General features: G+C 38.6%; 2 protein-coding genes across 6 annotated transcripts in view; one reads left to right on the top strand and one right to left on the bottom strand.

The window, feature by feature from the left end:
• RNF216 (ring finger protein 216) overlaps positions 1 to 27356 on the top strand; it is a 145597-nt gene that overhangs the window by 5683 nt on the left and 112558 nt on the right. For 4 of the 5 annotated variants that reach the window (XM_034988309.1, XM_034988308.1, XM_034988311.1 and 1 more), the window contains exons 2-5: positions 11779 to 11910; positions 17778 to 17911; positions 24880 to 25737; positions 26903 to 26979. In XM_034988309.1, the coding sequence (XP_034844200.1) occupies positions 11844 to 11910; positions 17778 to 17911; positions 24880 to 25737; positions 26903 to 26979 (1136 nt within the window). In that variant the 5' untranslated portion in view covers positions 11779 to 11843. The remainder of the gene's footprint in view (positions 1 to 11778; positions 11911 to 17777; positions 17912 to 24879; positions 25738 to 26902; positions 26980 to 27356) is intronic. The other variant, XM_034988310.1, reaches the window with a different exon arrangement.
• On the bottom strand, positions 4630 to 5028 carry LOC117999322 (60S ribosomal protein L32-like). The gene has a single exon (XM_034988315.1). It carries the CDS (start codon positions 5026 to 5028, stop codon positions 4630 to 4632), a length of 399 nt encoding a protein of 132 aa, XP_034844206.1.

Raw genomic sequence — 27356 nt, 5'->3', positions numbered from 1 at the left:
AGAGATTAAGCAATTTACGCAGTCACTGATTCACTAAATGGTGAAACCTGGGTTCATGCTTAGGTAGTTTGATCGGAAGTCCAGATGAGAGGACTAAAGGTCAGGAACTTGAATGACCTTTACAGAGAAGCTGGTCAGGAGTAGAAATTCCCTCATCAGGCTCCTTTTCTCACTGAAGCTTGGGGCCATTGTATGTACCACTCACTCATGAGGAATCTTGCTTTTATTTTTTTTATTTTAAAGATTTTATTTATTTGACAGAGAGGCACAGCAAGAGAGGGCACACAAGCAGGGGGAGTGGGAGAGGGAGAAGCAGGCTTCCCGCCGAGCAGGGAGCCCAACGCGGGGCTCGATCCCAGGACCCTGGGACCACGACCTGAGCTGAAGGCAGACGCTTAATGACTGAGCCACCCAGGCGCCCCAGGAATCTTGCTTTTAAAGCACTACTAGTAATCTGTTTTAACTACAGCTTGACATTCTAATAAATTGGGTAGATGTAAAATGAATCACATTTCCCTTTGATTTCCAGTATAAAATTGAAAGAACCTTATTGTGGTAAAAGAAGAAACAAGAAACGTGGCTAGTGGAATTACGTTCAAAATACTTTTTTTTTTTTTAAGATTTTATTTATTTGACAGAGAGAGACACAGCGAGAGAGGGAACACAAGCAGGGGGAGTGGGGGAGGGAGAAGCAGGCTTCCCGCGGAGCAGGGAGCCCGATGCGGGGCTCGATCCCAGGACCCTGGGATCACGACCTGAGCCGAAGGCAGACCCTTAATGACTGAGCCACCCAGGTGCCCCCAAAATACTTTTTAAAAATTGTATTTGAAAGAAAAGTAAAGTTTTTAATACAGTTCAAATTTGACATTAGAGCTCTTTCTACCATGCTATTTATAAATGATGTCATTATTGTTATTTTAAGTGAGATTTGTAATTTTTAAAAAGATACCTTTGTCCAGTTGTAGATACCAGAACGTTTTACTGTAAAACTTAGTCTTAATACACAACTTAGTATTCTCTCAGTTTGAAAAATGCTGGTGTTATTTGACTTAAAACTCTTTGTAGACATGATTATATGAGAAGCCAGACTTTGGGGTCTACTTTCTCTAAAGCATGTAGTTTCTCTCAGGAAGGCAAAGAAAATTGAGATTTTCTTAGAACCAAAAAGGTCGGTTCTTAATTATTTTCATCAAAATAAGTAAAGCAAGAAAATGGTTCAAAAGTCAAAGTACTACTGTTTCACAGAGGCAACCACTTTTTTTCTCTTATAATGGCTTTTGTTCCCCTAACTTTCCCATTTTGAAATAGAGTACACACAAAGAAGGTTGACCCCAAACTAAGTTTAGGCCTGTGCCTAAACTTCATCTAAATGAAGTCATTCAAGGTATATTCTCTTACATTTGGATTCCTTCATTCAACCATTATGTATGGCTTAATAAATTATTATAAGATGCTTGTATCCACCACCCAGTTTAAGAAGTAGACCATCTCGGGGTGCCTGGGTGGCTCAGTTGTTAAGCGTCTGCCTTCGGCTCAGGTCATGATCCCAGGGTCCTGGGATCAAGCCTCACATTGGGCTCCCTGCTCGGCTGGGAGTCTGCTTCTCCCTCTCCCATTCCACCTGCTTGTGTTCCCTCTCTTGCTGTCTCTCTCTCTCTCTGTCAAATAAATAAAATCTTTAAAAAAAAAAAAAAAAAAAAAAGAAGAAGTAGACCATCTCCAAGCCCCATCCATGTATCCTATCCTGATCATAACTCATTCCTCCCCCTAAAATTAAGTATTGGTCTGACTTTTATAATCATTTTCTCATATTTCTTTATTGTTTTATCACCCAAGTACATTCCTAGATACTATAATCTCATTTTAAAATTTTGATGTTTTTTTAAAATCTAAGTTTCTTCCATTCCTTTTCTTTTTTCCTTATAATTTATCTGTTGTTGAACCTGAACTATTTGATGTGTAGTTTCCCAGAGCCTAGCTAAGTGTCAGACTTTTAAAAAATTATTCCCATATAGAGACTTTATAAACATTTTTTTCTGATCCTCATTAAATACTAAGGAATAAGATTTTACTGGATGGGACTGAATTTTGGAGTCCCACTGTAACATCTTTAGATCTTTTCACACCCTTGCAAAAGCACTCCCATTGAGAATACATGGTCTGGGTTTCATGCTTATGGTACAATTCAAAAATTTCATTTTTCCTCTAGCGTCTATTCTAAAAATGTGACTGGGTCCAGATCCTTATCCAAACTCTGGTTCCATCTCTTCACAAGACTACAGATAGTGTTCTTTCCTTGGAAGGCACTTAGTTCTTGTCTCTACAATGTTAGCAGTGATATTCGAGGTCTAGATCCAGTAATTCATTGAGGACTGCAAAATGATGTTTTAATTGGATTTTTAAAATTAAAATTTAAAATTAATACTGGAATATTTTTATAAAGAAACCGCTTTCTTGTCTACTGTTTGGTTATCCTGTGACATATAGTTCATATAGAAAAGGCAAGAAAGGGGCGCCTGGGTGGCTCAGTCGTTAAGCGTCTAAGTTCGGCTCAGGTCATGATCCCAGGGTCCTGGGATCGAGTCCCGCATCGGGCTCCCTGCTTGGCAGGAAGCCTGCTTCTCCCTCTCCCACTCCCCCTGCTTGTGTTCCTGCTCTTGCTATCTCTCTGTTAAATAAATAAATAAAATCTTAAAAAAAAAAGTAAAGGCAAGAAAGTACCTGATTCTTTGCCTTTATTTTATTATTTATTTATTTATTTATTTATTGAGAGGGAGAGAGAGAGACAATCTTAAGCAGTCTCTACACCCAGCGTGGAGCCTAACGTGGGGCTTGATCTCACGACCCTGAGATCCTGACCTGAGCCGAAATTGAGTCAGACGCTTAACTGACTGAGCCACCCGGGCACCCCTACTTTACCAGTTTTAAAGATAATGTATTGGTTGATACCATCCTTTGAAAATGACCTTTTTAAAAATAATTGTAAGCATTTTCATTTATATGTTTTCTTAAGAGATTCATGCCATATTATTATCTTTCTTGAAACTCAATGTCCCATGTTTGGCCAGTGTGAGCCTCTGGGATTTTTTTTTTTTCCTGAGTTATTCTGACAGAACCCAGTCTTTGGTAAATAGTTTTTTGATTGCGTTGTTGATATCTGATATGACAGGGTGTTGTAGGCTCATTTTGTAAGATTCCTGCTCCAGAATTGGAATTAGTAATTTCTCAAAAAAAGCCCTGGTTTCTTTTGGTGGGAAATAGTATTTAAAGACCATAATCTAGGCAATGCATATGTTCATTGCTACAAGTAATTTGTTTTCAGGCCTTTTTTTTTTTTTTTTTTTTTTTGGGTACAGAACGAAAATATTTTATGAGTTCACACTAATAATTGTAATTCAAATTTAGGGCTATTGGGGTTTTTCTTCTGTATTATAAATAAGTTCCTTTTTTTTTTTTTTTTTTACACTGAAATTCTTGATTCTCGAGGGCACAGGATTAATAGCATTAGAATAGTCCATAACTGCTAATCTTTTTAACTTGTTACAAAAGTGTCGGGGGGCGCCTGGGTGGCTCAGTTGGTTAAGCAACTGCCTTCGGCTCAGGTCATGATCCCAGAGTCCCGGGATCGAGTCCCACATCAGGCTCCCTGCTCAGCAGGGAGTCTGCTTCTCCCTCTGACCCTCCTCCCTCTCATGCTCTCTGTCTCATTTTCTCTCTCGCAAATAAATAAAATCTTAAAAAAAAAAAAAAAAATGAAAAGAGTGTTGGAATGAAAGTCTCAGAATGTCACAACCATTACGATTACATGACTTTAAAATTTTGCATATGCTTCCCCTTCCCATAATTTTTTATAATTGTACTATATTGCTTAATTTTAGTTCTCATTTAATCTTTGTGCTACAAGTAATTACATATTTAATGTTTACTGCCAGTCTTTGTGTTGGTGTCTTTAGTCATTTTGGTTGCCTGAAGTTTATTTTTCTGTCAAATTCCTCAGGAAGGTCCTGTAGAAACAATCAATAATCCATAAGTTCTTGTATATTGATGAATTTGTGCTCCTTTTCTTTGAAATTATTTTTGCTGGATACAAAATCTCTGGCTCATATTTTTTAAAGTACCCTATACCATTTTCTAATGGCAAAAAGCATCACTATCAAAGTCTGCTAATCTAATTTTCTTTCTTTTCAGTGTCTCAAGCCCAGGTCCTAAAAGGATTTCTTTAAAGTATGTGTGTCTTGGTAGTTGTCATTTTGGGTGGTTTTTGTTTTGTTTTTTGTTTTGTTGTTGTTGTTGTTTAGGTATTTACTACATTCTTTTGAAATGCAGTCTTAACATTTTTATTTTAGGAAGAATTTTTTTCCTTTACAATTTTTAGTATTCTCTACCCTTTCGATTTAGTCAAGAGGTGCTGTTTGTTATGTTGGACAGTCTTTGTCTTGAATATTTGTTCCTTAATCTCTTCAGTTTTCTATTTAAAATTCTCCTCCTTTTACCTTTCAGTTCTCCTAAGCAGTATGTGTTACATTTATTCACATTTGTGTTCCTTCTAATTTAGCCTTCACTCCTGAAACTTTTTTTTTGGTAGTTTTATGGTTTTATTAACACAAATATGATGTGCACAACAAGCTATTAATTTTCTTCGCTGGGCAGCCTGGCGTTGGGATTGGTGACTCTGATTGCCAGCTGGGCTGCTCTTTCCACAATAGCTTTGCGGTTCTTGGAGGAGACATTGTGAGCAATCTCTGCACAGTAAGATTTGTTGTACAGCAGCACTTCAAGTTCCTTGACGTTGTGGACTAGGAACTTCTGGAAGCCACTGGGCAACATGTGCTTTGTTTTCTTGTTGCTCCTGTAACCAATGTTGGGCATCAAGACCTGGCCCTTGAATCTTCTGCGCACCCTATTGTCAGTGCCTCTGGGTTTCTGCCAGTTGCGCTTAATTTTGACATAGTCTGACTGGTGCCGGATGAACTTCTTGGTCCTCTTTTTAGTGATCTTGGGCTTCACCAGAGGTCTGAGGGCAGCCATGATGCCCAGTAACAGATGGCTGCCACCTCCACAGGCAGCACCGAGGAAGAGAGGGGAAGCTTCTGAAACTTATTTTAATTTTTACTTCTTTCCTGAGATCTGTCATTCTGTTTCTGAGTTTTCTAGTTCTGATTTATATTGTTGTATTATGTCTTGTATTATTTTCTTAGTGTCCTTTAGGTTGTTAAATCTTTCTGGCATGTTTTCATTGTTTGTAGGGATGTTGTTTTGCTGCTGCTTGTTTTTCTTATAACTTCATAAGAGTTTGACATCATTTCTTTTCTTTACTCATTTTTATTTTTCAGCAGAAACTCCGCAAGCCAGAATCTTTGCTCATTTTTAATGACACTGGTTTTCTTGGACTTTTAGAAGGAGGGTAGTTTAGGATAGCTTTTCAAACCTCATAGAACTCCCTTTTTGTGCAGTGTTCAAAATATGACAGCTTGCTTTTTGAGATTTCTGGCTTCGTCCTCTATTGTTATGTAGGCCTGCCTTTTCTTTGTCTTTATTGTCTCTGTCTTCCTCAATTTCATTTTTCCCAGCTTTTCATCTCATGGGGCCCTGTCCTGCAAGGGAGCCCTGCTAGATCAGGTTTGAAACTTTATGGGTCCTAGACTACTTCACTCTCAGATCTTAACTTGAATTCCTTGCACTCCCCCGCTATTGAACTGAGCAAACCCCTTCCTGGTGTTCTTGCAGCTTTCTCAGATTGGCCTGTGTGCTTTTCAGTGAATACCTGTTGGTTGTTTGGGGGTTGTCCTCTTCTCAGGTCTGAATGATTCCCTGTGATTTCTGAGGCAGAAATGGTACTTCAGAGATCTCATGGCTCTTGATGATTTGTCCTTGGGTTCGTATTTGGAAGTTTATAGTGATTCTTAGTTTTTTTTCTAATTTGGAATTTTTTTGTTTTTATTTTTTTTATTTTTTTTTTAAGATTTTGTTTATTTATTTGACAGAGACAACAGCGAGAGAGGGAACACAAGCAGGGGGAGTGGGAGGTGGGAGAGGGAGAAGCAGGTTTCCCACTGAGCAGGGAGCCCGATGCAGGGCTTGATCCCAGGACCCCGGGATCATGACCTGAGCCGAAGGCAGACGCTTAATGACTGAGCCACCCAGATGCCCCAGGAATTTTTGTGTTTTTAGATGAGAATTTGGGTAGGTTCAAAAACTATGGTGCTGCTGTCTTCCCAGAATTCCCTTGTGGTTTCAGTTTACGTTCCTCTGATGTCTCATAATGTTGGGTACTTTTTCATTTGTTAACTGGCCTTTTGGGTTTCCTCAGGGTACTCAACATTGGGAATTCAAATCTTTTAGCCCATTTTTCCTTGAAGTTGTCTGGTTGGTTCTTGTGTTTTTCAGTTACCATTAAGTGTTCTTTATATTTGTTGGATAGGAGCCCTTTGTTATATGTATTGCAAATTTCTTCTCCCAGTGGCTTGCCTTTTCACTCTTAATTTCTTCTGTGAATAGAAGTTTTTATTTTTGATGTACAATATTTCAATCTTTTCTATTATGGATAGTACTTTTTATATCCTGTTTAATCTATCTTTCCCAACTCCAAGTTTGTGAAGGTATTTTTTTATGGTATCTTCTAGAAACTTTTTTACCTTTCCATTTAAATCAGGAGTTCACCTAAAGTCATTTTTGTCTAAGGCATGAGGAAGAGACCTAGTTCCTCATTCTTCCTGCCCCCCCATACAGCTTTCTAGTACAGCATTATAGAGTAAAAACATGTTTTCCACTGCTTTGCAATGTCACTTTTGTCATAAATCAGACATCCACATGAATGAATATTTCTGGACTCTGTTCCTTTGGTCTGTTTTTCTCTTCTTTTGCCAATACCACATGGTCTTAATTAACTGTAGCTTTGTATTAATAAGACTTACTGATAGTGTAAATCTTCCACCTTTTTTTTTTTCTTTATGAATGCCTTGTTTATTCTTGGCTCTTTGCGTTTTCCTGTAGATTTTAGAGTCATCTAGTATATATCCACTTTTTAAAATCCTATTAAGGCTATATTAAATCTGTAGATCAATTTGGGAGGAATTGACATCTTTACAAAATTGAGCTTTCCAGCCCATGAATGTGGTATGTCTCTCCATTCCTTAGTGTTCTTTGGTTTCTCTCAGTGATTTACAGTTTTCTATATAGAGATCTGGCATGTCTTTCATTGCATTTATTCCTTGGTATACGATAGTTTTTGATGCTACTCTAAGGAGTATCCTTTCAAAATACCATTTTCTGATTGTTTCTTATTAGTATAGTGTTCATTTTTGTATATTGGCCATGTATCCAGAGACTTTGTTATTCATTCCACTTATTATAGTGGTATTTCTGTGTACAGTCACGTATACAAATATAACTTTGTCCTGTTACCTTCCAGTATTTTTATCATTTTTTGTTTTTTAAGTAGGCTCCACACCCAGCACAGGGCTTGAACTCAAGACCCCAAGATCAAGAGCTGAGCTGAGATCAAGAGTCAGACACTTAACCGACTGAGACACCCAGGGGCCCCTGTTGTTTTATCTTTTGATAATCCATCTGGAATTGATGTTTAGGTGTGGTATAAGGCATGAATCAAGGCTCATTTTCTTCCCATAGAGATGCCCACTTGGCGCAGCGGTGTTTATTGGAAGACCATTCTTCCCACCGCGTTGCAGTAGCACCTTTGTTTTTATATGGATGACCAAATGTATGTGGATCTGTTTCTGAGCCCTCTGTTCTGTTTCTCTGTCTTTGCATCAATATACAGTCTTACCATCTGCAAATAATGCCAGTTTAATTTCTTCAGCTTGATATTTTATTTCTCTTTATTGCCCCACTCTACTTGATACAACCTCCAGTACAGTGTAGACAAGAAATGGTGAAAACTCTCCATTTCAGGGAGGAAGCTTTTCATTGTTTCACTGTTAGATGTGAGGTTTGCTGTAGTATTTTTGAAATGTCTTTAACTTGATGAAGGAAGTCTTTTCTAATACCTAATAGGCTGAGAGATTCTAATCATGAATAGGTGTTAAATTTTAATGCTTTTTTTGTCCCCCAGTCTACTGCAATGATCATATAGTTTTTTCTTTATTCCAGTTATGTAACTTACTTTGCTTTGGTTATGATTTTTGCCTCTGTGTTCATGATAGATATTGGTCTTTCTTGTGCTGTTCTTAGGAGCTTTTAGTATCAAAATTATACAGGCCTCATAAAATGATTCAGAATAGTGTTTGTTCTTTTGCTTTTCTTAGTTTTTGTAATATTAGTTACATTTCTTCCTCAGATACTTAGAAGACTTTACTGGGAAAGGTTTCAGAGCTTTTACAGTATTCTTTGTGGGAAAGTTATTAATTACTGATTCGGTTTCCTTATTTGGTACAGCTCTGTTGAGATTTAAAATTTTCTTTGTTCAGGGGTGCCTGGCTGGCTCAGTCCACAAAGCATGTGACTCTTGATCTCAGGGTGGTGAGTTTGATCTCGGGGTGGTGAGTTTGAGCCCCACAGTGGGTGTAGAGATTACTTAAGTAAATAATTTATAAATAAATAAATGAATGAATAAATATTCTTTGTTCAGCTGTGGTAAGTGGTATCTCAAGGAGTTTGCCCATTCACAATTTCATATTAATTGGTATAAAATTATTATACTGTTCTTTTTATATTGTAGAATCTGTAGTGGTATCTTCTTTTACATTCCTGATAATGGTTATTTGTGTTTTCTCCTATTTTTCCTTGATGAATTACGATAGAGATTTATCAGTCTTCTTAATCTTTTTAGAGAACTTTTTGTTTGGACTTTTCTCTATATGTTTGTATCTGTTTTGTTAATTTCTGCTGTTATGATTGCCTTCTATTTTTCTGGTTTGATTTACTGTGCTTTTTCTAGCTTCTTGAGATCGAGGCTTTGATCATTGATTTCTTGGTCCTTTTTCTTCTCTAAAATAGCATTTGGATGTATAAATTGCCCTCTAAACACTGCCTTAACTCCAGCCTACGAATTTTGATGTCTTTTGTTTTCATTACCGTTTGGATCATCCAGTCAAAATACAGGAGTTTCTAATTTTCATTGTAATTTCTTCTTTAACCCATGAGTTGTTTAGTTTGCTTAATTTCCAATATTTAGAAATTTCCTAGTTATCTTTCTTTTACTGGCTGTTCTATATGATTTCAAGCCCATGAAATTTGTTGAGACTAACCTTGTGACTCAGGATATAACCCGTTTTATAAATAAATGTTCTCTATATACTTGAAAAGAATGTTCTGCAGTTGTTAGGTAGAGTGGTCTATAAATGTCAATGAGGTCAAGTAGTTTGATAGTGCTGTTCAAGTCGTCTGTCCAGCTATAAAAATATGTGTTACTTGGGTGCCTGGGTGGCTCAGTTGGTTGAGCGACTGCCTTCAGCTCAGGTCATGATCCTGGAGTCCCGGGATCGAGTCCCGCATCGGGCTCCCTGCTCAGCAGGGAGTCTACTTCTCCTTCTGACCCTCCCCCCTCTCATGCTCTCTCTCTATCTCATGCTCTCTCTCAAATAAATAAATAAAATCTTTAAAAAAAAAAATTAAAAAAAAATTTGTGTTACTTCCTTAAGGTCTGTCAGTTTCAGGTATATGTGTTTTGAAGCTGTAGTATTAGATTCGTACACATTTAGTATTATATCTTCTGTGAGTTGACCCTCTTAACTGGATGAAATCTCCCTACTCGTCTCTAATACTACTTACGTCAATTTTGTCTGATCCTAGTCTATTCATAGAGTTTTTCATGGGTTTTGTTGTACCCCTTCTGCCCTCACCCAAAAAGGAAAAGATTAAATGGTTGAAAAGAGAGCTTCAACATAGAATTGGAGTTTATTTAAAAAATCAGATGGACGTTTTATGACTGAAAAATAAAGTATCTTATGAGTTATTGATGTTCAGTATATTGCTTTCCATCCTTTTACTTTAAAGCTTTCTTTTATACATAAAAGTGTTTATGTAATACAATTTCCAATATGATTATAAGTTGTATGGGATAATGACTTGATGTATGTAAATTGCAAACTGATTACCTCAGGAAGTTTAGTTTAGTTAACATCCATCATCTCATATGGATAACCCCCCAGAAAAAGAGAAAAACTTTTTTTTTTTCCTTGCAATGAGATCTTTCAGGATTTACTCTCTTAGCAACTTCCAAATACACCTTACAGCAGTGTTAACTACAGTCCTCATGTTGAACCTTATGGCCCCATTACTTAAATATTTTGTAACTGGAAGTTTGTACCTTTTGACCTCCTTTATCCAATTCTCCTATCTTTGGTAACCACATGTGATCTCACTTTCTACGAGTTTGGGTCTTTGGGAGGTTTGGGGGTTTTTTTTGGATTCCACATGTGAGATCATATCATATTTGTCTTTCTGTCTCATTTCACTTAGTGTATAATGCTTTCAGAGTTCATCCATGTTGTTGCAAATGGCAGGATTTCCCTCTTTTTTTTTTTTTTTTTTTACAGATTAGTAGTATTCTGTTTTCTAGCATTTCTTATTTTTTTTTTCTTTTTTTAATTTATTTATGAGAGAGAGCGGGGGGAGGAGCAGAGGGAGAGGGACAAGCAAACTCCATGCTCAGTGCAAAGCCCAATGCAGGGCTCAGTCTTAGGACCCTGAGATCATGACCTGAGCTTAAACCAAGAGTCAGACACTTAACTGACTGAACCACCCAGGTGCCCCTCTGTTTTCTTTACCCATTCACTGAATGAACACTTAGGCCATGTCCACATCTTGGCTATTGTGAATAATGCTGCAGTGAATATGGGGGTGCAGATAGCTCTTTAACATTAGTGATTTCTTTTCCTTCAGATATATACCCAGAAATGGAATTGCTGGATCATATGGTAGTTTTATTTTGAATTTGTTTTGTTTGGTTTCTTTGTTTTTTGTTTTTTAATATTTTATTTCTTAGCGTGTGTGAGAGAGAGAGAGAGCACAAGTGGGGGAAGGGGTAGAGGCAGAGAGAGAAGCAGACTCCTCAGTGAGCAGGGATCCCAAATCAGAACTCAATCCCAGGACCCTGGGATCATGACCTGAGCCAAAGCAGATGCTTAACCAACTGAGCCACCCAGGTGCCCTATTTTTAATTTTTTGATGCACCCCCATACTAGTTTCGATAAAGGGAATTTACATTCCCTCCAGTAGTGTATGAGGGCTGCCTTTTCTCCATGTCCTTGCCCGCATTTGTTATCTCTCTGTCTTTTTGGTGATAGTCATTCTAACAAGTGGGAGGCCATAGCTCTTGGTTTTGATTTGCATTTCCCTGGTGATTAGTGATATTGAGCACCTTTTCATGTACCTGTAGTCCATATGAATATCTTATTGGAAAAATGTCTATCTAGAACCCTTGCACATTTTAAAATTGGATCATTTGCTTTTTGGCTATTGAGTTGTAGGAGTTCTTTGTATATTTTGAATTTTAACCCCTTACCAGATATTATGAGTTGCAAGTATTTTCTCCCTTTCCATAGGTTGCTGTAATTGAGTTTTTAAGTGTGTCTTATTTTTATTTATATGTTCCATCTGTTCTTTGATCCTTTATTCCTCTTTTATATGTTCTTTTGCAATAATTGGTTATTTTTTTAAATTATTCTTCTCCCCACCATCAGCTTTTTAGTTACGCATTCTTTTCTTTTTCCCTTCAGTGGTGTTTTTCACCATAAGCTCAGAATGCCACTTTCACCAAATATATGGGAAGAATTTTGACAATCCCTCATTTTTAATGTTCTTTTTTTTCTTTTTCAGACCCTTTTGAACAGTCACCATGTTTAGATATTAGCAAGCACGTATGTGTATGTGTGCATTTGAAAATGGCAGAGGGAAACAATAATGAAGAAGTCATTCACTTGAACAACTTTCACTGCCACAGGGGACAAGGTAAGTGTTTGTTCTCACTTTCTCCCTTTTATCATTGCTTTTTGTCTTTATGGTACAGTCATAGTTTCTTTGAAATTAACCTATTTTGCACCATGTGGAACCCAGAGACATTTCATTTTTAGACCTCAGAACATCTGGTGTAATGGACTCATCAGACTAGAATTTTGTGTCAAATGGTGACACATAATGGCATGAATGAAGTTGAAGAATCTTTCATCACAGGTGGATTATTAAGCTATTAATGAGCAAACCAAAGTAAGCTGTGAATGTGCAGTCATTGGATCTTAAGAGGTGGGAGTGTGGGAACTGTGGCAGTTCCGTTTTTGAAGGAATGGGGTCTTCAAAGGAGTGCTCCTCCAGGCCTATATGATCTGAAAGTGCTGCTCTCGCATTTTTGCCCCCTCATATTATGCTTAATTTATTTTTTGCCAAAAGATTCTGGTTGCCCTACAGGGAATTTTAGAGCATGTATTCTTTCATTGTACAGTGTTTAAAATTTGGGGAAGTTCATTGATTCAAAAAGGGAAGGGAGCCTGCATTTCTGTAACATTCCTAAATGCATATGAAATTTCCTGTCAAATCCTAATTCACATTTATTAGGCTGAAAGGAGAAAATTCATGCTGCTGAGTAGGAAAAGTATTTTTTGCAAGTATAAATTCCATGGAAGGGGGCACCTGGGTGGCTCAGTCGATGAAGTGTCTGCTCAGGTCATGATCTTAGGGTCCGGGGATCAGGCCCCAGGTCAGGCTCCCTGCTAGGTGAGGAGTCTGCTTCTTTCTCTCCCTCTGTCCCTCCCCCTCCCCACCGTGTGTGTGCATGTGTGTGTGTGTGCACGCGCACACACTCACTCTCAAATAATTTTTTTAAAGAAAATAAATTTCCATGGAAGAAATTGTACCATATTTTTTCCCCATTAATAATATTTTGTGCTTATGAAGATGATTTTTTTCCCAGCAGAGGGTAAATTATATACATTTGACTTTCAGAGAGCATTTAAAGTTGAGCAGATTTTATTAAGCAAATAAATTGAGAAAAATAAAATGTGCAAATTATGAGTGCAAAAGTACTAACTTTTAAAGGATTTTATTAATAGTTTAGTCTAACTTGGTAGTAAGAGAACCATAATTTATTATGATTCAGAAAGTTTTAAATCTTAGCTGTAATTTGTATATGGGATCATTCCAAATTTTTTGAACACGTATATCAAATTAATGTTGTTGTTTTGTAACTGGGTTTTAAATATACTTGAACAGAGTGTCAGAACAGCTAATTCCTTTGGGGAAATTATTCACTTTGGAGGTATATTTTTCTGTTAGAAAAGTTTTGTGTGTTTTGCACCCAGCATGAAGATTTTTTTCAGGCATGCAGAGTTTTGTCTTTATGAGCTATATTAATTTTATTGTGCCAACCCCTATAGGTTTATTTTTAAATTCATCTTTATTGAGGTATAATTTACTTAAATAAATGCACACATTTTAAGCATATAGTTTAGTAAGCTTTGAAAAATGAAAATACCCATATAACCACCCCCTTTACTCATGATGTGGAACATTTCTGTCATCCCAGAAAGGTTCCTTTATGCCCTCTCTGCGATCAGTCCTCACTCTACTCCTGGCCTAAGGAAACCACTGATCTGGTTTTTGTCACTATACAGTTTCATATAAATGGAAGCATACAGTGTATACTCTTTATGCCTGAATTTTTCTGCCCAACATAATGTTTTGAGATTCATCCATGGTTGCATGTATCAATTAAATCCTTTTTAATTGCTGAGTAATATTTAATTGCAAGAATTCCATGCCCAGTAAAAATAGGCTTAAAAATGAAGGTAGGGGCGCCTGGGTGGCTCAGTTGGTTAAGCAACTGCCTTCGGCTCAGGTCATGATCCCAGGGTCCTGGGATCGAGCCCCACATCGGGCTCCCTGCTCTGCGGGGAGCCTGCTTCTCCCTCTCGCACTACCCCTGCTTGTGTTCCCTCTCTCGCTGTGTCTCTCTCTGTCAAAGAAATAAAATCTTAAAAAAAAAAAAAAAGGTAAAATAGGGGCGCCTGGGTGGCTCAGTCGTTAAGCGTCTGCCTTCAGCTCAGGTCATGATCCCAGAGTCCTGGGATCAAGCCCCGCATCCGGCTCCCTGCTCAGAGGGAAGCCTGCTTCTCCCTCTCCCACTACCCCTGCTTGTGTTCCCTCTCTCGCTGTGTCTCTGTCAAATAAATAAATAAAACCTTAAAAAAAAAAAAGGTAAAATAAAGAAAGGTTAAAAGTACAGGAATGAAAAAAGATAGGTTATGCAAATAGCACAAAAAAGAGCTGGTATGTCTATGTATTATCAGATAAAATAGATACTTGAGCCAGAAGTATTAATAAATAAAGATAAAGAGTTTATAATGATAAAGGGTCAGTGCACTGGAAAGATAAAACAGTTCTAACCTCTGTACACTCAGTAACATGTTGTCAAAATACACAAAGCAAAAATTGACAGAACTAAAAGGAGAAATGGATAAATCCACAATTATAATGGGGATTTTAACATGTTTCTTTAACTGACAGAGAGCAAGCATTCACAAACATTTGTATGATATAAAACACGATCAACAAATTTGACATAATAGACATAAGTGGAATATTGCACCCAACGTATTTAACAAAATTGGCCATATTTTGAGCCACAAAACAAGTTCCAGGTTTCAGAGGATTGAAATCATATAGGTTATATTCTCTAATCATATTGGAATTAAGTTGTAAATCAATTACAGAAATAGAAAATCCTTATATGTGTGGAACATAGGAATACATTTCAGAATGACTTACGGTTCAAAAAAGAAATCACAGTGGAAATCAAAATATTTTGAATTGCATGATAATCAAAATACAGTCTATTGAAGCTTATGAGATGCATCTAATATGTTTGAAGAAAACTAAGTAATCTAAATGAGGACTTAGTAAATTTTTAAAAGTCAGATAGTCACTGTTTTTGCCTTGGAAGTCTTGTGCTCTCTGTTGGCAGTTACTCAGCTATACCATTATAATGTGAAGGCAGCTATAGTTGGCATATAAATGAGCATGGCTATGTTCCAGTAAGGACATGAAGTCGCAGGTACCATCCCACCCCACCCTGCTGGCGGGAGTGTGTATTAGCACAATTGGGAAAATTGTTTGGCGTTGTCCGCTAAAATTGAACATACGCTTTCCCTATGGTTTAGCACTTCCACTCCTAGAATGTACCCAACTGAAATGAGTATACCAATAGACATTTATAAGAATGTTCGAGACAGAATTAGGGGCACCTAGGTGGCTCAATCAGTTAAGTATGCAACTCTTGATTTTGGCTCAGGTCATGATCTCAAGGTTGTGGGATCAAGTCCGAGTGAGCCTGCTTAACATTCTTTCTCTCCCTCTCCCTCCCTCCCTCTCTCTTAAAAAAAAAAAAAAAAAAGTGTTCAAGACAGTGTTATCCAAAATAGCCAAGACTGGAACCAACCCAAATGTCCACTGACAGAAAAATAAATAACTTGCAATATAGTCATATAGTGGATTACGTACAGCAGAGAGCTACAGCACATGCCACAGCATGAATACATGGACCTAGTATTGGCAAGAAAGCCAGAAACGAATGTATACTCAAAAAACAAGCAGAACTAGTCTGTGGAGTTAGGAGACTATTAATGTGCTGGAAATGTATTTACTGACCTTGGTGATGGTCACTCAGGTATGGGCCTTTTGATTAATTCATGGAGTTATACATTTGGTTCATAGACTTTGTTTTACTTTAATTTTTTAAAGGCTAATGTGTTTATACATGGCGTGTTAGGGAATATCTTGTCAACCATTGGGCTTCCGCTGTGAGGCGATAGGTTTCAAGCCAGCTTTTTCATTGGGTCTTCCAAGGTTGTCAGTAAGTGTTCTTTTCTTGGGCCAGTTCTTCCAGAGAGGAATGTACAGTTTCCTGCCTATGGAATCTGAGACTGTCTGCCTAAGAAGTAGAAGGCAGCCAGAGTCTTGTTCATCATGCTCTTTCACTGGTACCCCTTTCCTCTCTTGACCCTGTGCCTGGTGTCTAGTGCCTCTGCCTCAGTGTCTTCATGATGGACCTCCACAGGGTGGGTTTTTTTGGAATGGCTGACTGAGCTTAGCACATTCTCTCCAAAACCTGTGGTAAAATTAGACAAAATTGTCCTGGAGCTCCACTCTGCTTGCTAGGTGGGGTGCTGCCCAAATCATGAATTGCTTAATAAAGCCAATTAGATCTTCCAAAAAGAATTAGAATGGTCAAAAACAACCATTTAACCTGGAAATGACCAAAGGAATATAATGATTGGGAACATTCAGGAAAATCTGGAATTCTGTCACATGAATTAGGCTACCTCTGGTTGGCTGTCCACCCCGCAGGCTGTGGGTTTGAGCCTTCTCCCCTCAAACCATCACTGTTAACCTTTTTTTAATGTTGAGGAAATGATGCTTGATGAAGTTAGGTAATAGCATCATGTGGCTGGCATATCGTGGAGTGGAGACTTGAACCCAGGCAGTCTGACCTTAGATTCAACAAACTGCTGTCACTGGCTCAACACAGCTCTGTTACAGGAATGAAGTGAGATAATTGACTTTAGATTGCTTTTCAAATTGTTGGATGCCGGGCCCCTGGGTGGCTCAGTCGTTAAGCATCTGCCTTCGGCTCAGGTCATGATCCCAGGGTCCTGGGATCGAGTCCCACATTGGGCTCCCTGCTCCGTGGGAAGCCTGCTTCTCCGTCTCCCACTTCCCCTGCTTGTGTTCCCTCTCTCGCTGTGTCTCTCTCTGTCAAATAAATAAATAAAATCTTTAAAAAAAAAAATTGTTGGATGCCATAAAAATAAATGAGGCATTAGTCTTGAAAAAGATACTAGAGCTTTAATGGAGATATTTCAACATTTGTGATTGATGATACCTCTTTTCTCATTGTGGGGTTTTTTCCCCCTAACCTTTTCTCTAGGACTCTTAATGCATTTTCTCTTCATTGCCTGTTTTAACCTTTAACATTCCCATGAGCCAGGCAGAAAAATTTAACAGTTTGTGTTATCCAGTAATTCATATTAGACATGCTCTATTTTCAAACAAATAGAAGGAGTTAGAACCTTTGAACATAATTTCTGTATCCAGATAGTTAGCTTAATTCTAGTTGTACTTAAAAGGATGGGGCACCTGGGTGGCTCAATCAGTTAAGCGTCTGACTCTTGATTTCAGCTCAGGTCATGATCTCAGGGTCCTGAGGTCAAGCCCTATGTTGGGCTCCACGCTCAGTGGGGAATCCGCTTCTCTCCTCCCTCTCCCTCTGCTCTTCCCACTGCTCTAGTGCTTGCTCATGCGTGCACTCTCTCTCTCTCAAATCTTTTAAAAAAATAATAAAATTTAAAAATAAAAGGAAATTAGGAAGGTTCTGTTGTTTACAGTCATAGATGCTAAATGGGTGTTTGAAACACTGAACTATGTGTAAATTATATTTAAAGTTTATAAGGTGAGCAAATTGGTATTTTAAATATTAAATGAAAATTATACTAGTGTTGAGTGAAAGTTTTTTCAGATTAATCAGGAGTAATAGAGATGAAGTGGGAGACCATGATTTCACTTTTTAAAAATTGGCAGTCAAGATTTCACCAACAGATTTCTCAGACCTAGTATAAGAAAAAGTTGATAATGTTGTCAGATTTTCTCTGTTGATTCCCAAAATGTATTATTGGCAAGGCTCACCACAGAAACCTGGCTCTTAATACTTGGGTGCAGGTGCTGCTTGAGATAAGCTAACACACCAGTAGCTTTTCATGCCAAAATTGAATTAAGAGACTGAATGTGAGCATGCTCATCTCCTGGTAACCATGTTCCCTGCCTCCTTTTAGACTGGATCAATCTCAGAGATGGACCCATCACCATATCTGACTCCTCTGATGAGGAAGGGGTTCCTATGCTGGTCACCCCGGCTCCTCAGGAACACGACGAAGAGGACCTGGATGATGATGTCATCCTGACAGAAGTGAGTTTCCTTAAACTTACCATGATGAGACATTATTGCAAGTTATTGATCTGATTCTTTGGCCCTGCGGCAGTGGTGGCTGGGGCCTTGTAGGACAGCTGAGAGCGCCATTTCTGTTGCCCTGTAGCACTCTGTGTGTGCTGTGGTCCTGCATCTCAGAACAGCCCCTTTTCTACCCTGACTGATGCCCCTGTAGCTTTAGAAGCCGTATGTTTGGTCTCTTTCTCAACTTCTGCACAATTGCTGTGACTATTCGTGCACTAGTCTGCACTGTTGCAATTACTACAACCTTATTGTGTATCTTAATATCCGGTAGTGCTCATCTCCCCTGTTTACGTTTTTCAGAATCATCCTGGATTTTTTTTTGCTTATATTTTTATATAAATTTTGAGCTCAGCTTTTCTAATTCCAGTAGGTAGATCAATGAATTCAAAACAAATCTTATTGTTAAACTTAACCATTTTTTTTATAATATTGACCCTTTCTATCTTTTGTTCCATTTGGTCTAGCCTTCCTTTATACCCCTCAGCTAGAGCATTTTGAATTTTTCTTACTATAAATGTTAAACATTTTTGTTAAGTTTCTTCCCGTTATTTTATCTTCTCTGTCACTTTTGTAAATGGCATCTTTTCTTCCACTATACCTTTTAACCACTTTTTCTTTTTAATTTAGGAGTCTGTTGGTTTTCAAAATAATTTTATATTAATTTCACCTTATCTTTATCATCTGTAGTTGTTTTTCAGTTGACCCTATGAACCTCTCAAGAGATGGCATCTGATCTACCTGCAAATAATGATACTTGCAGTTTCTTCCTTTCTAGTTTTTATATGTCTTTATCCTGTCTAATTATATTAAATAATGCCTTCTCAAAAATTTTAATAGTAGGGGGTGCCTGGGTGGCTCAGGTGGTTAAGCGTCTGCCTTCGGCTCAGGTCATGATCCCAGGGTCCTGGGATCGAGCCCCGCATCGGGCTCCCTGCTCGGCGGGGAGCCTGCTTCTCCCTCTGCCTCTCCTCTCTTTCTCTCTGTCTCTTATGAACAAATAAATAAAATCTTTAAAAAAAATTTTTTTTAATAGTAGGAATAGGAATGAGAAATACCCACTGGCATAAATGGGAATACAGAATACTTTTAATGTTTCTTCGCTAAGTGAGATGGTGGCTTTTTGCTTGAGATACCCTTTTTTTTTTTTTTTTTAAGATTTTATTTATTTATTAGAGGGCACCAGCGGGGGAGGAGCAGTGGGAGAGGGAGAACCAGACTCCTGCCTGAGCAGGGAACCTGATGTGAGACTCAGTCCTGGGATTCTGTGATCATGACCTGAGCCAAAGACAGACGCTTAACTAACTGAGCCACCCAGGCGCTCCTGCGATACCATTTTTTAAAGTATGTTAAGGAAGTAGCCATCTACTTTAAGTTTTTATTAGTGCATATAGAATTCTATCAAATTCCATTTCAGCATCTGTGGAGATTGTCGTATAATTTTTCTTCTCTCTGTTAATCTCTGGATCGACTCTGTGTGGTAATGGTATTATAATGTAATGGTAATATGCCCTTGGATTCCATTTGCTAAGATACTATTTAGGGTTTTCTCCATAGGTCTCATGAGTGAGATTGGCATATAGTGTATGTGTGTGCCTGTGCTGTCTTTGACAGGGTTTTTATAAACATGATTGATTCTGATTTCATAAAAAGAATTTAGAAGTTTTCTTTCTTCTTTGCTTTAATATTACTATTTTAAATAACATTTGAGTTATATTCCTTATAGATTTGGTAAAATCTGGCATTTGGGCTGTTGCTTTTCTTGGAGGCCAGTTCTTTGAAACTGTCTCAGCTTCCTCTATGGTAATTAACATGTCTAGATTTTCTGTCACTTTTTTTTTTTTTTTTAAGTAGGCTTTGCACGCAGCATGGAGCCCAACGCAGGGCTCAAACTCAATGACCATGAGATCAGTACCTGAGCCGAAATCAGGAGTCAGACACTTAACTGACTGAGATACCCAGGCGTCCTCTTCTGTCACTTTTTTTTTTTTTTTTTAAGATTTATTTATTTTCGTGTAGGGGGGCAGAGGGAGAGAGAGAATCTCAAGCAGACTCTGCACTGAGCATGGAGTCCAATGCAGGGCTCGATCTCACGACCCTAAGATTACAACCTGAACTGAAACCAAGAGTTGGGTGTTTAAGTGACCAAGCCACATCAGGTGCCCCTTCTCTCACTTTAATATCAGTTTGTATTTTTGTTTTGTTTTGTTTTTGTTTTTTTAAGGATTTTATTTATTTGACAGAGACACAGCGAGAGAGGGAACACAAACGGAGAGAGGGAGAAGCAGGCTTCCTGCTGAGCGGGGAGCCCGATGCGGGGCTCGATCCCAGGACATTGGGATCGTGACCTGAGCCGAGAACTGAGTTCTCAACAACTGAGCCACCCAGGCACCCCTTAATATCAGTTTTGTTCACTGATATTTTCCTACAAAATAATCTCTTTAAGGTTTTTTTTAGTGTATTTAATAAAATTAAATAACCTATTGTCCTCTCTCTGTCCTCTGAGTCTGTGGTTCCTCCATTTTCCTTTTCTATTTTGCGTACTTGTGTTTTATCCCCTTTCCCTGATTTGATGAACTAACATTACCTTCCTTCCTCCCCTCTTCTCCCTCCTTCACCAAAGAAACCGCTTTGAGATTCGTGTTCTAGTGCTACCATTTGTTTTCTTACTAATCAGTTTCTGCTTTTGTCTTGAATGCTTTCCTTCTAGTTTAGCATATTTAACACGCTTCTTTGGCATTTATTTTATGGTCCTTTTACTGACTTGAGTTAGTCATTCTTCATTCTTTTATATTTATTATTTTACTTATTGCCATGTAATGTATCACCTCAAAACTTAATGGCTTAAAACAACTGTAGTCATTTGTTTCTGTGGATCAGGAATTTGAGAAGGGCTCAGCTGGATTGTTCTGGCTTGGGACGTCTTGTGTGGCTGTTGTCAGATGGTGCTGGAGCTGAGGCAGCAGGGGACTGGAGCAGCTGGAAGCCAACAGGCATTGCTTTTATCGGGGCTTCTACATAGGATCTCTCTCCCTTTTTAAAACAACTTTTTTGAGATATAATTCACATACCGTACCGTTTATCCATCTAAAATATACAGTTTGGGGCTCAGTCAGTTAAATATCCAACTCTTGATCTCAGCTCAGGTCTTGATCTCAGGGTCGTGAGTTCAAGCCCACGCTGGGCTGCACATTGGGCGTGGAGCCTACTTAAAAAAAGAAAAGTATATAGATCAGTAGTTTTTCATGTATTTACAGAGTTTTGCAGCCATCAACACAATTTTAGGACGTTTTCATTATCCCAAGAGGAAACCCTATGCCCATTAACAGTGATTGCTAAACGCCCCCACGCCGACACCACCATCCTCTGCACCCCTCCCTAGGCAACCACTAATTTACTTTCTGTCTGTATACATGTTCCTTTCTTATGGACATTTCATATGAAGGGATCATACAATATGTGATTTTATTTGTGACCAGCTTCTTCAACATAATGTCTTCAAGATTCATCTGTGATGTAGCATAAGTAAGTACTTCCTTTTTATTGCCAAATAATATTCCATTGTATGGATGTACCACATGTTGTTTATCCATTCATCAATTGATGGACATGGGATGCTTCCACTTTTTGCTGTTAGGACTAATGCTGCTATGAACATTCATATAGCAGTTTTTGTGTGGACATATGTGTTTTTTTTTCTTGGTTATTGTCTTAGTCCATTCTGGCTACTATAACAAAATACCACTGGGTAGCTTATAAACAACAGAAATTTATTGCTCACAGTTCTGGAGGCTGGGAAGTCCAAGATCAAGACTCCAGCATGGTTGTGTTCTAATGAAGACCCTCTTTCTGGTTCAAAGCTAGCACCTCTCACTGTGTCCTCACATGGTAGAAGAGGCTAGGGATCTCTCTGGAGCCTCTTCTACAAAGGCACTAATCCCATCCATGAGGGTTCATGAGGGTCGGGAAGGCTGACCCGAACATTCAGACCATAGCAGTTATACCCCTAGGAGTGGAATTGCTGGATCATATAGTAACTCTATTTTATTCTACCAGACTGTTTTCCATAGCAGGTGCACTGTCATGCATTCCCACCAGCAGTGAATGAGGGTTCCAGTTTCTCCATATTCTCTCAAACAATTGTTAGTTATATTTTTTTATTAATGCCATCCTTATAGATGTGAAGTGGTATCTCATGGTTTTGAATTGCATTTCCCTATGGCTAATGTTATTTAGCCTCTTTTGATGTGCTTATTGGACATTTGCATATCTTCTTTGGAGAAATGCCTATGCAGATCATGTGCCCATTTTTTTTTTTTTTAAGATTTTATTTATTTATTTGAGAGAGAGAGAATGAGAGACAGAGAGCATGAGAGGGAGGAGGGTCAGAGGGAGAAGCAGACTCCCCGCCGAGCAGGGAGCCCGATGCGGGACTCGATCCCGGGACTCCAGGATCATGACCTGAGCCGAAGGCAGTCGCTTAACCAACTGAGCCACCCAGGTGCCCCTCATGTGCCCATTTTTAAATAGGATTGTCTTTGTATTATTGAATCTTTGTATATTCGAAGTGACCCTTATCAGATACCTGATTTGCGTATATTTTCTCTCATTCTTTGAATTGTCTTTTCAGTATTTGATGGTGTCCTTTGAAGCATAAAAGGTTGTTTTGTTTTGTTTTGTTTTTTGAAGCATAAAAGTTTTAAACTTTGATGAAATTCAGTTTATTCTTTTGTCAGTTGTTTTTGATGTCAGGTCTAATACATATGATCTGTTTTAAGGGCTTGTTCAGGCTTCCTCACATCACAGAGGCGCCTCAGCATTAATATAAATTAGTACTTTAAACTCTTCCTGGATAAAGACTTTAGAACACTTTAACTCTATTTACCTACCAAATTAAATACTGTTCTTTAAATATATTTTAATTCTGTATACATTTTTTTAAACCCTACACAATCTTTTTTGTTTTATATGATCAGCATCCACTTCACTTCGTCCAAATACTTACCTTTTTGTTGCTCTTCATTCCTTTCTGTGTCTTGCAGATTGTTTTTCTTCTACCTAAAGAACACTCCTTAGGACTTCCTTTACAGTAAATCTGATCTTTTCACTCAGCATAAAATTCTTTGTGGTAGTTATTTTCTTTTAACACTAGGAATGTATTATTCCAGTGTTTTCTGGCTTTTTTGTGTTGAAAAGTCAGTCTTATTTTTGCTTTTGAAGGCAGTATGTGCTTTTAAGAACTTATATTTGATTTCTGAAGTCTTCCTGTGCTATATTTAGATTTCTGTCATTTGGGGTTTTTTAATTCATCCTGCTTAGATCTTCAAAACAAATCAAGCCACTGTCCTTCCTGAATATTTGTATTTTGACTTCAAATATTGCTTCTTATCTCTCTCTTTCAGAACTCCACTTACATAGTTGGTAAAACCTTTTCACTGTAGTCTTTATTTCTACTGTTTTCTTACCTAATTTTCAAGCATTTTGTATCTATTCCTTATTTAGGCTGCTTCCTTTTTTCTTTTTTTTTTTTAAGATTTTATTTATTTGAGAGAGAGTACATGTGTTAGGGGGAGGGACAGAGGAAGAGGGAGAAGCAGACTCCCCACTGAGCAGGGAGCCTGATGCGGGGCTCCATCCCAGGACCCCGGGATCATGACCTGAGCTGAAAGCTGACACTTAACCGACTGGGCCACCCAGGTGTGTGTGTGCGTGTGTGTGCGTGCGTGTGTGCATGCGCACAGGGGGTGTTTGTACACATGGACTTATGTTTATATAGCCTTCTCTTCTTAGGACCTGGCAGAGATTGCTGGTTCCACAGAAGCCCATTTCAAAGTTTCTGTCCATCCTATGTCACTGACAGCCTGCTCCCCCCCACCTCCGCACACACAGGTGTGTGTTCCCTTATAGTCTAAGCTCCTCAGAAATTCCTGTCAGATGGAGTGGAGGTTCCCCTTGTTCCAAACAGGGTATTGGTCTTGTCCTCCCAGGGCACACCACCGTCTTTGGAAAACTTTCTGCCTTTCTGAAGCTTTCTCTTCCTTATCTGAAGTCTGTAGTTGTACTTCTGTCACTGCATTTATCAGCTCCTCCTCTTATGTGTTGTGATTTGGTATTGCACATGTCTGCTGGTTTCATCAAAGATTTTCAGTTCTGTGCCTCATTCTTCTCCCTGGATCGGGGTGATTTCAGAGGAGAGAAAGGTCAGAGGCATCTGTATTCCGTTCGTTACCTTACAGTTGGACGTCCATTTCAATTAAACTACTCTCTTGGGCATAAACTGTAGAATGTCTCTGATTTTTTTCTTTTTATGTTATAAGCAGTGTGGCAGTGAGCATCTGGTATATATGTGCCCTTTAGATACATAAGGGTTTGTAGAATAGATATAAAAAGGTTGTACTGATAGATCCTAAGGATATACATTTTTAATTTAGTCAGTAATGCCAAATTGTTTTCCTAAATTCGCCAGCATGTGAGACTTTTCCCACATCCTTATCAGTGTTTGATATTATCTAACTAAAAACTCTGCCAGTCTTATGGGGGGGGGTGGAGGGTCTTTTTTTAATTTGCATTTTGCTAACTACTAATGAAGCTTAAATTCTTTCCATATTTTTTAACAATTCTCATTCCTCTGCTGTTTTGTCATTCTTTCATTATTTCCTCTACTATGCAGTTATTTTTTAGTGGTCTCAGGTGAGATTATAATTCAAACTATAACTCAGGTTCCAGTCTTTGAATGGCTACTCTGATTCTTACAGTTGTGATCAAATTTCATTATTAAGAGAAATGTTGAGAATAGGTTTTGTTGGGTAGGGTGTTTTGGTTTTTGTTTCTTTCCTGTCCTGTCTCCGAAGCTCAACATAAGTACACAAGGAGACATAGACCTAGGAAAGAAATTGAATTATTATTAAAATTTCATTTTTTCTTAGACAAATAAACCTCAGACATCACGACCCAATCTCATCAAACCAGCTGCCCAGTGGCAAGATCTCAAAAGATTGGGAGAAGAAAGGCCTAAAAAGTCTAGAACAGCCTTTGAATCAGATAAGAACGGCTATTTTTCAGTGTGTAACAGCTCATTGTTTGATTCTGGGGCACAGGATGATTCTGAGGATGACTACGGTGAATTTCTGGATCTTGGGCCTCCTGGAGTTTCTGAATTCATTAAGCCAAGTGGCCAAACAGAAAGAGAACCCAAACCTGGACCAAGTCATAACCAAGCAGCAAATGACATTGTCAACCCGAGATCAGAGCAGAAAATCGTTATCTTGGAAGAAGGTAGCCTTCTTTTACCAGAAGGTGATCCTCTGGACTCTCAGAACCAGTCATCTGAAGATTCAGAGACAGAGCTTTTATCAAACCTTGAAGAATCTACTGCTATCCTAGATGATCAAGCCATCGAAGAAGACTGCTGGTTAGACCATCCTTATTTCCAGTCCCTAAACCAACAGCCCCGTGAGATAACAAACCAGGTTGTTCCTCAGAAGCGGCAGCCTGAAGCAGAACTGGGCCCGTTGTTGTATCAGCATGAACCCCCAGGGCTGGCTTTTCCAAGGCCAGCTTTTCCAAGACCAGAACCCCAGCAGGATGGGATTCCAGGCCCTTCTTCTCCTCAGCCTGCCCATCCTCTAGGAGAGCTTGAAGACCAACAACTAGCAATAGATGATGAAGAGCCAGGGCCAGCCTTTCCACTACAAGGATCTCAGGAGCCCAATTTGGAAAACCTTTGGGGGCAAGAAGCTACTGAGGTAGATCAAGAACTCGTTGCACTTTTAGTGAAAGAAACAGTAAGTTTTATTTTATTTAAGTGAATAATTACAGTAAATGTAGTGAGTTTTCTTTTACTGCAAAATCACAACGGGGGGAGGGGGGGCACTTCATTGTCCTAAGGGATCTATAGGTGGATACCAGAAGAAAGACTCTGAAGATAGGAAAATTAAATCAGTATTCTTCATCTACCCTTAACCCCACAGCAAGCCCTCTGGGATTCTAGCTGCAGATCATGGGTACCCTGGTGCTATCATATGAGCAATCCCCCTGGTTTTAAAAAGGTTTTGAGTTAATTCCAATTCAGACCCATAAGGCAGGTTTATAGATTATCTAGAGCTGCACTGTCCAGTGTGGTAGTTTCATGTACCTGTTTAAATGTAAGTGTCTTACAATTAAATAAAATTTATAATTCAATTTCCAGTGGTACTGGTCACATTTAAAGTGCCTGACAGTCACATGGGGCTGAAGAGCTACCATACTGGAAAGCACAGAATAGAATATTTCCATCATTGTATGAAGTTCTTTTGGATATCCCTGATACAGAGTGTGATGCAGGGCTGTGGGTTCTGGCTCAGCTGCTCATTGCCTTTGAGCAGGCTTTTAACCCTTCTTCCCCCGGGTGTTTTCATCTGGCGCACTAGCTCATGTGCATCTTAAGAGGTAGTGCTTTACTCCTTTTCGGACTCCTTTTGCCTGGGCAGAGATGTTCAGCGTTAATTGAAAGAGTGAAGAACGGGGAGACGAGCCATGAGAGACTATGGACTCCGAGAAACAAACTGAGGGTTTTAGAGGGGAGAGGGGAGGGGGGCTGGGTTAGCCGGGTGATGGGTATTAAGGAGGGCACGTATTGCATGGAGCACTGGGTTTTATACGAAAACAATGAATCATGGAACACTACCTCAAAAACTAATGATGTACTGTATGGTGATTAACATAACATAATAAAATAAAAGTTAAAAAAAAAAAAAAAACACGAAGAACGGATATGGAAAGTGGCAGAGGACCAGATAATCTCTAGGGTCCTTTCTAGAGTCCACAGTCTATGCAGACACATACGTCTGCGCACAGACCTGCCTTACAGCCCCTTTCTCGTCTTGAGTCATTTTACTTTTTGCCATCTGGTTTTTATTGTAATTTGAAACCATTCTTGTGGATAAAAATAATGTTTTTATTCCTTTTCAGGAGGCAAGATTTCCAGATGTTGCAAATGGGTATATTGAGGAGATAATTCATTTGAAGAATTACTATGATTTGAATGTGTAAGTACACCACATGCCTTTTGTTTTTCTTATTGTAGTGAAATACACATAATATAAAAATCTACCGTTTTTACCATTTTTAAGTATACAGATCAGTGGCATTAATTATCTCCACATTTTTGCGCAACCATCACCACCATCTCCAGAACATTTTCATCTTCCCGAAATGGAACTGTCCCCATTAAACATTAACTCCTCATCTCCTGCCCCTCCACCCCCAGCCCCTGGGACCTACACTTCTACTTTCTGTCTCTCTGAATTTGACTACTCCAGGGACTTCATAATAGTAGAATAACACAGTATTTGTCCTTTTGTGACTGGCTTATTTCACTTAGCATTATGTTTTCTTTAATGATCCTCTTAGAAGAGTTCTAATT

Source organism: Mirounga leonina, unplaced genomic scaffold (assembly GCF_011800145.1).
Source record: "Mirounga leonina isolate KUSES-001 unplaced genomic scaffold, KU_Mleo_1.0 Mir_454, whole genome shotgun sequence".
NCBI classification, from domain to species: domain Eukaryota; kingdom Metazoa; phylum Chordata; class Mammalia; order Carnivora; family Phocidae; genus Mirounga; species Mirounga leonina.
The sequence above is the reverse complement of the archived record's forward strand: the minus strand, read 5'-3'. Positions and strand labels throughout refer to the sequence as shown.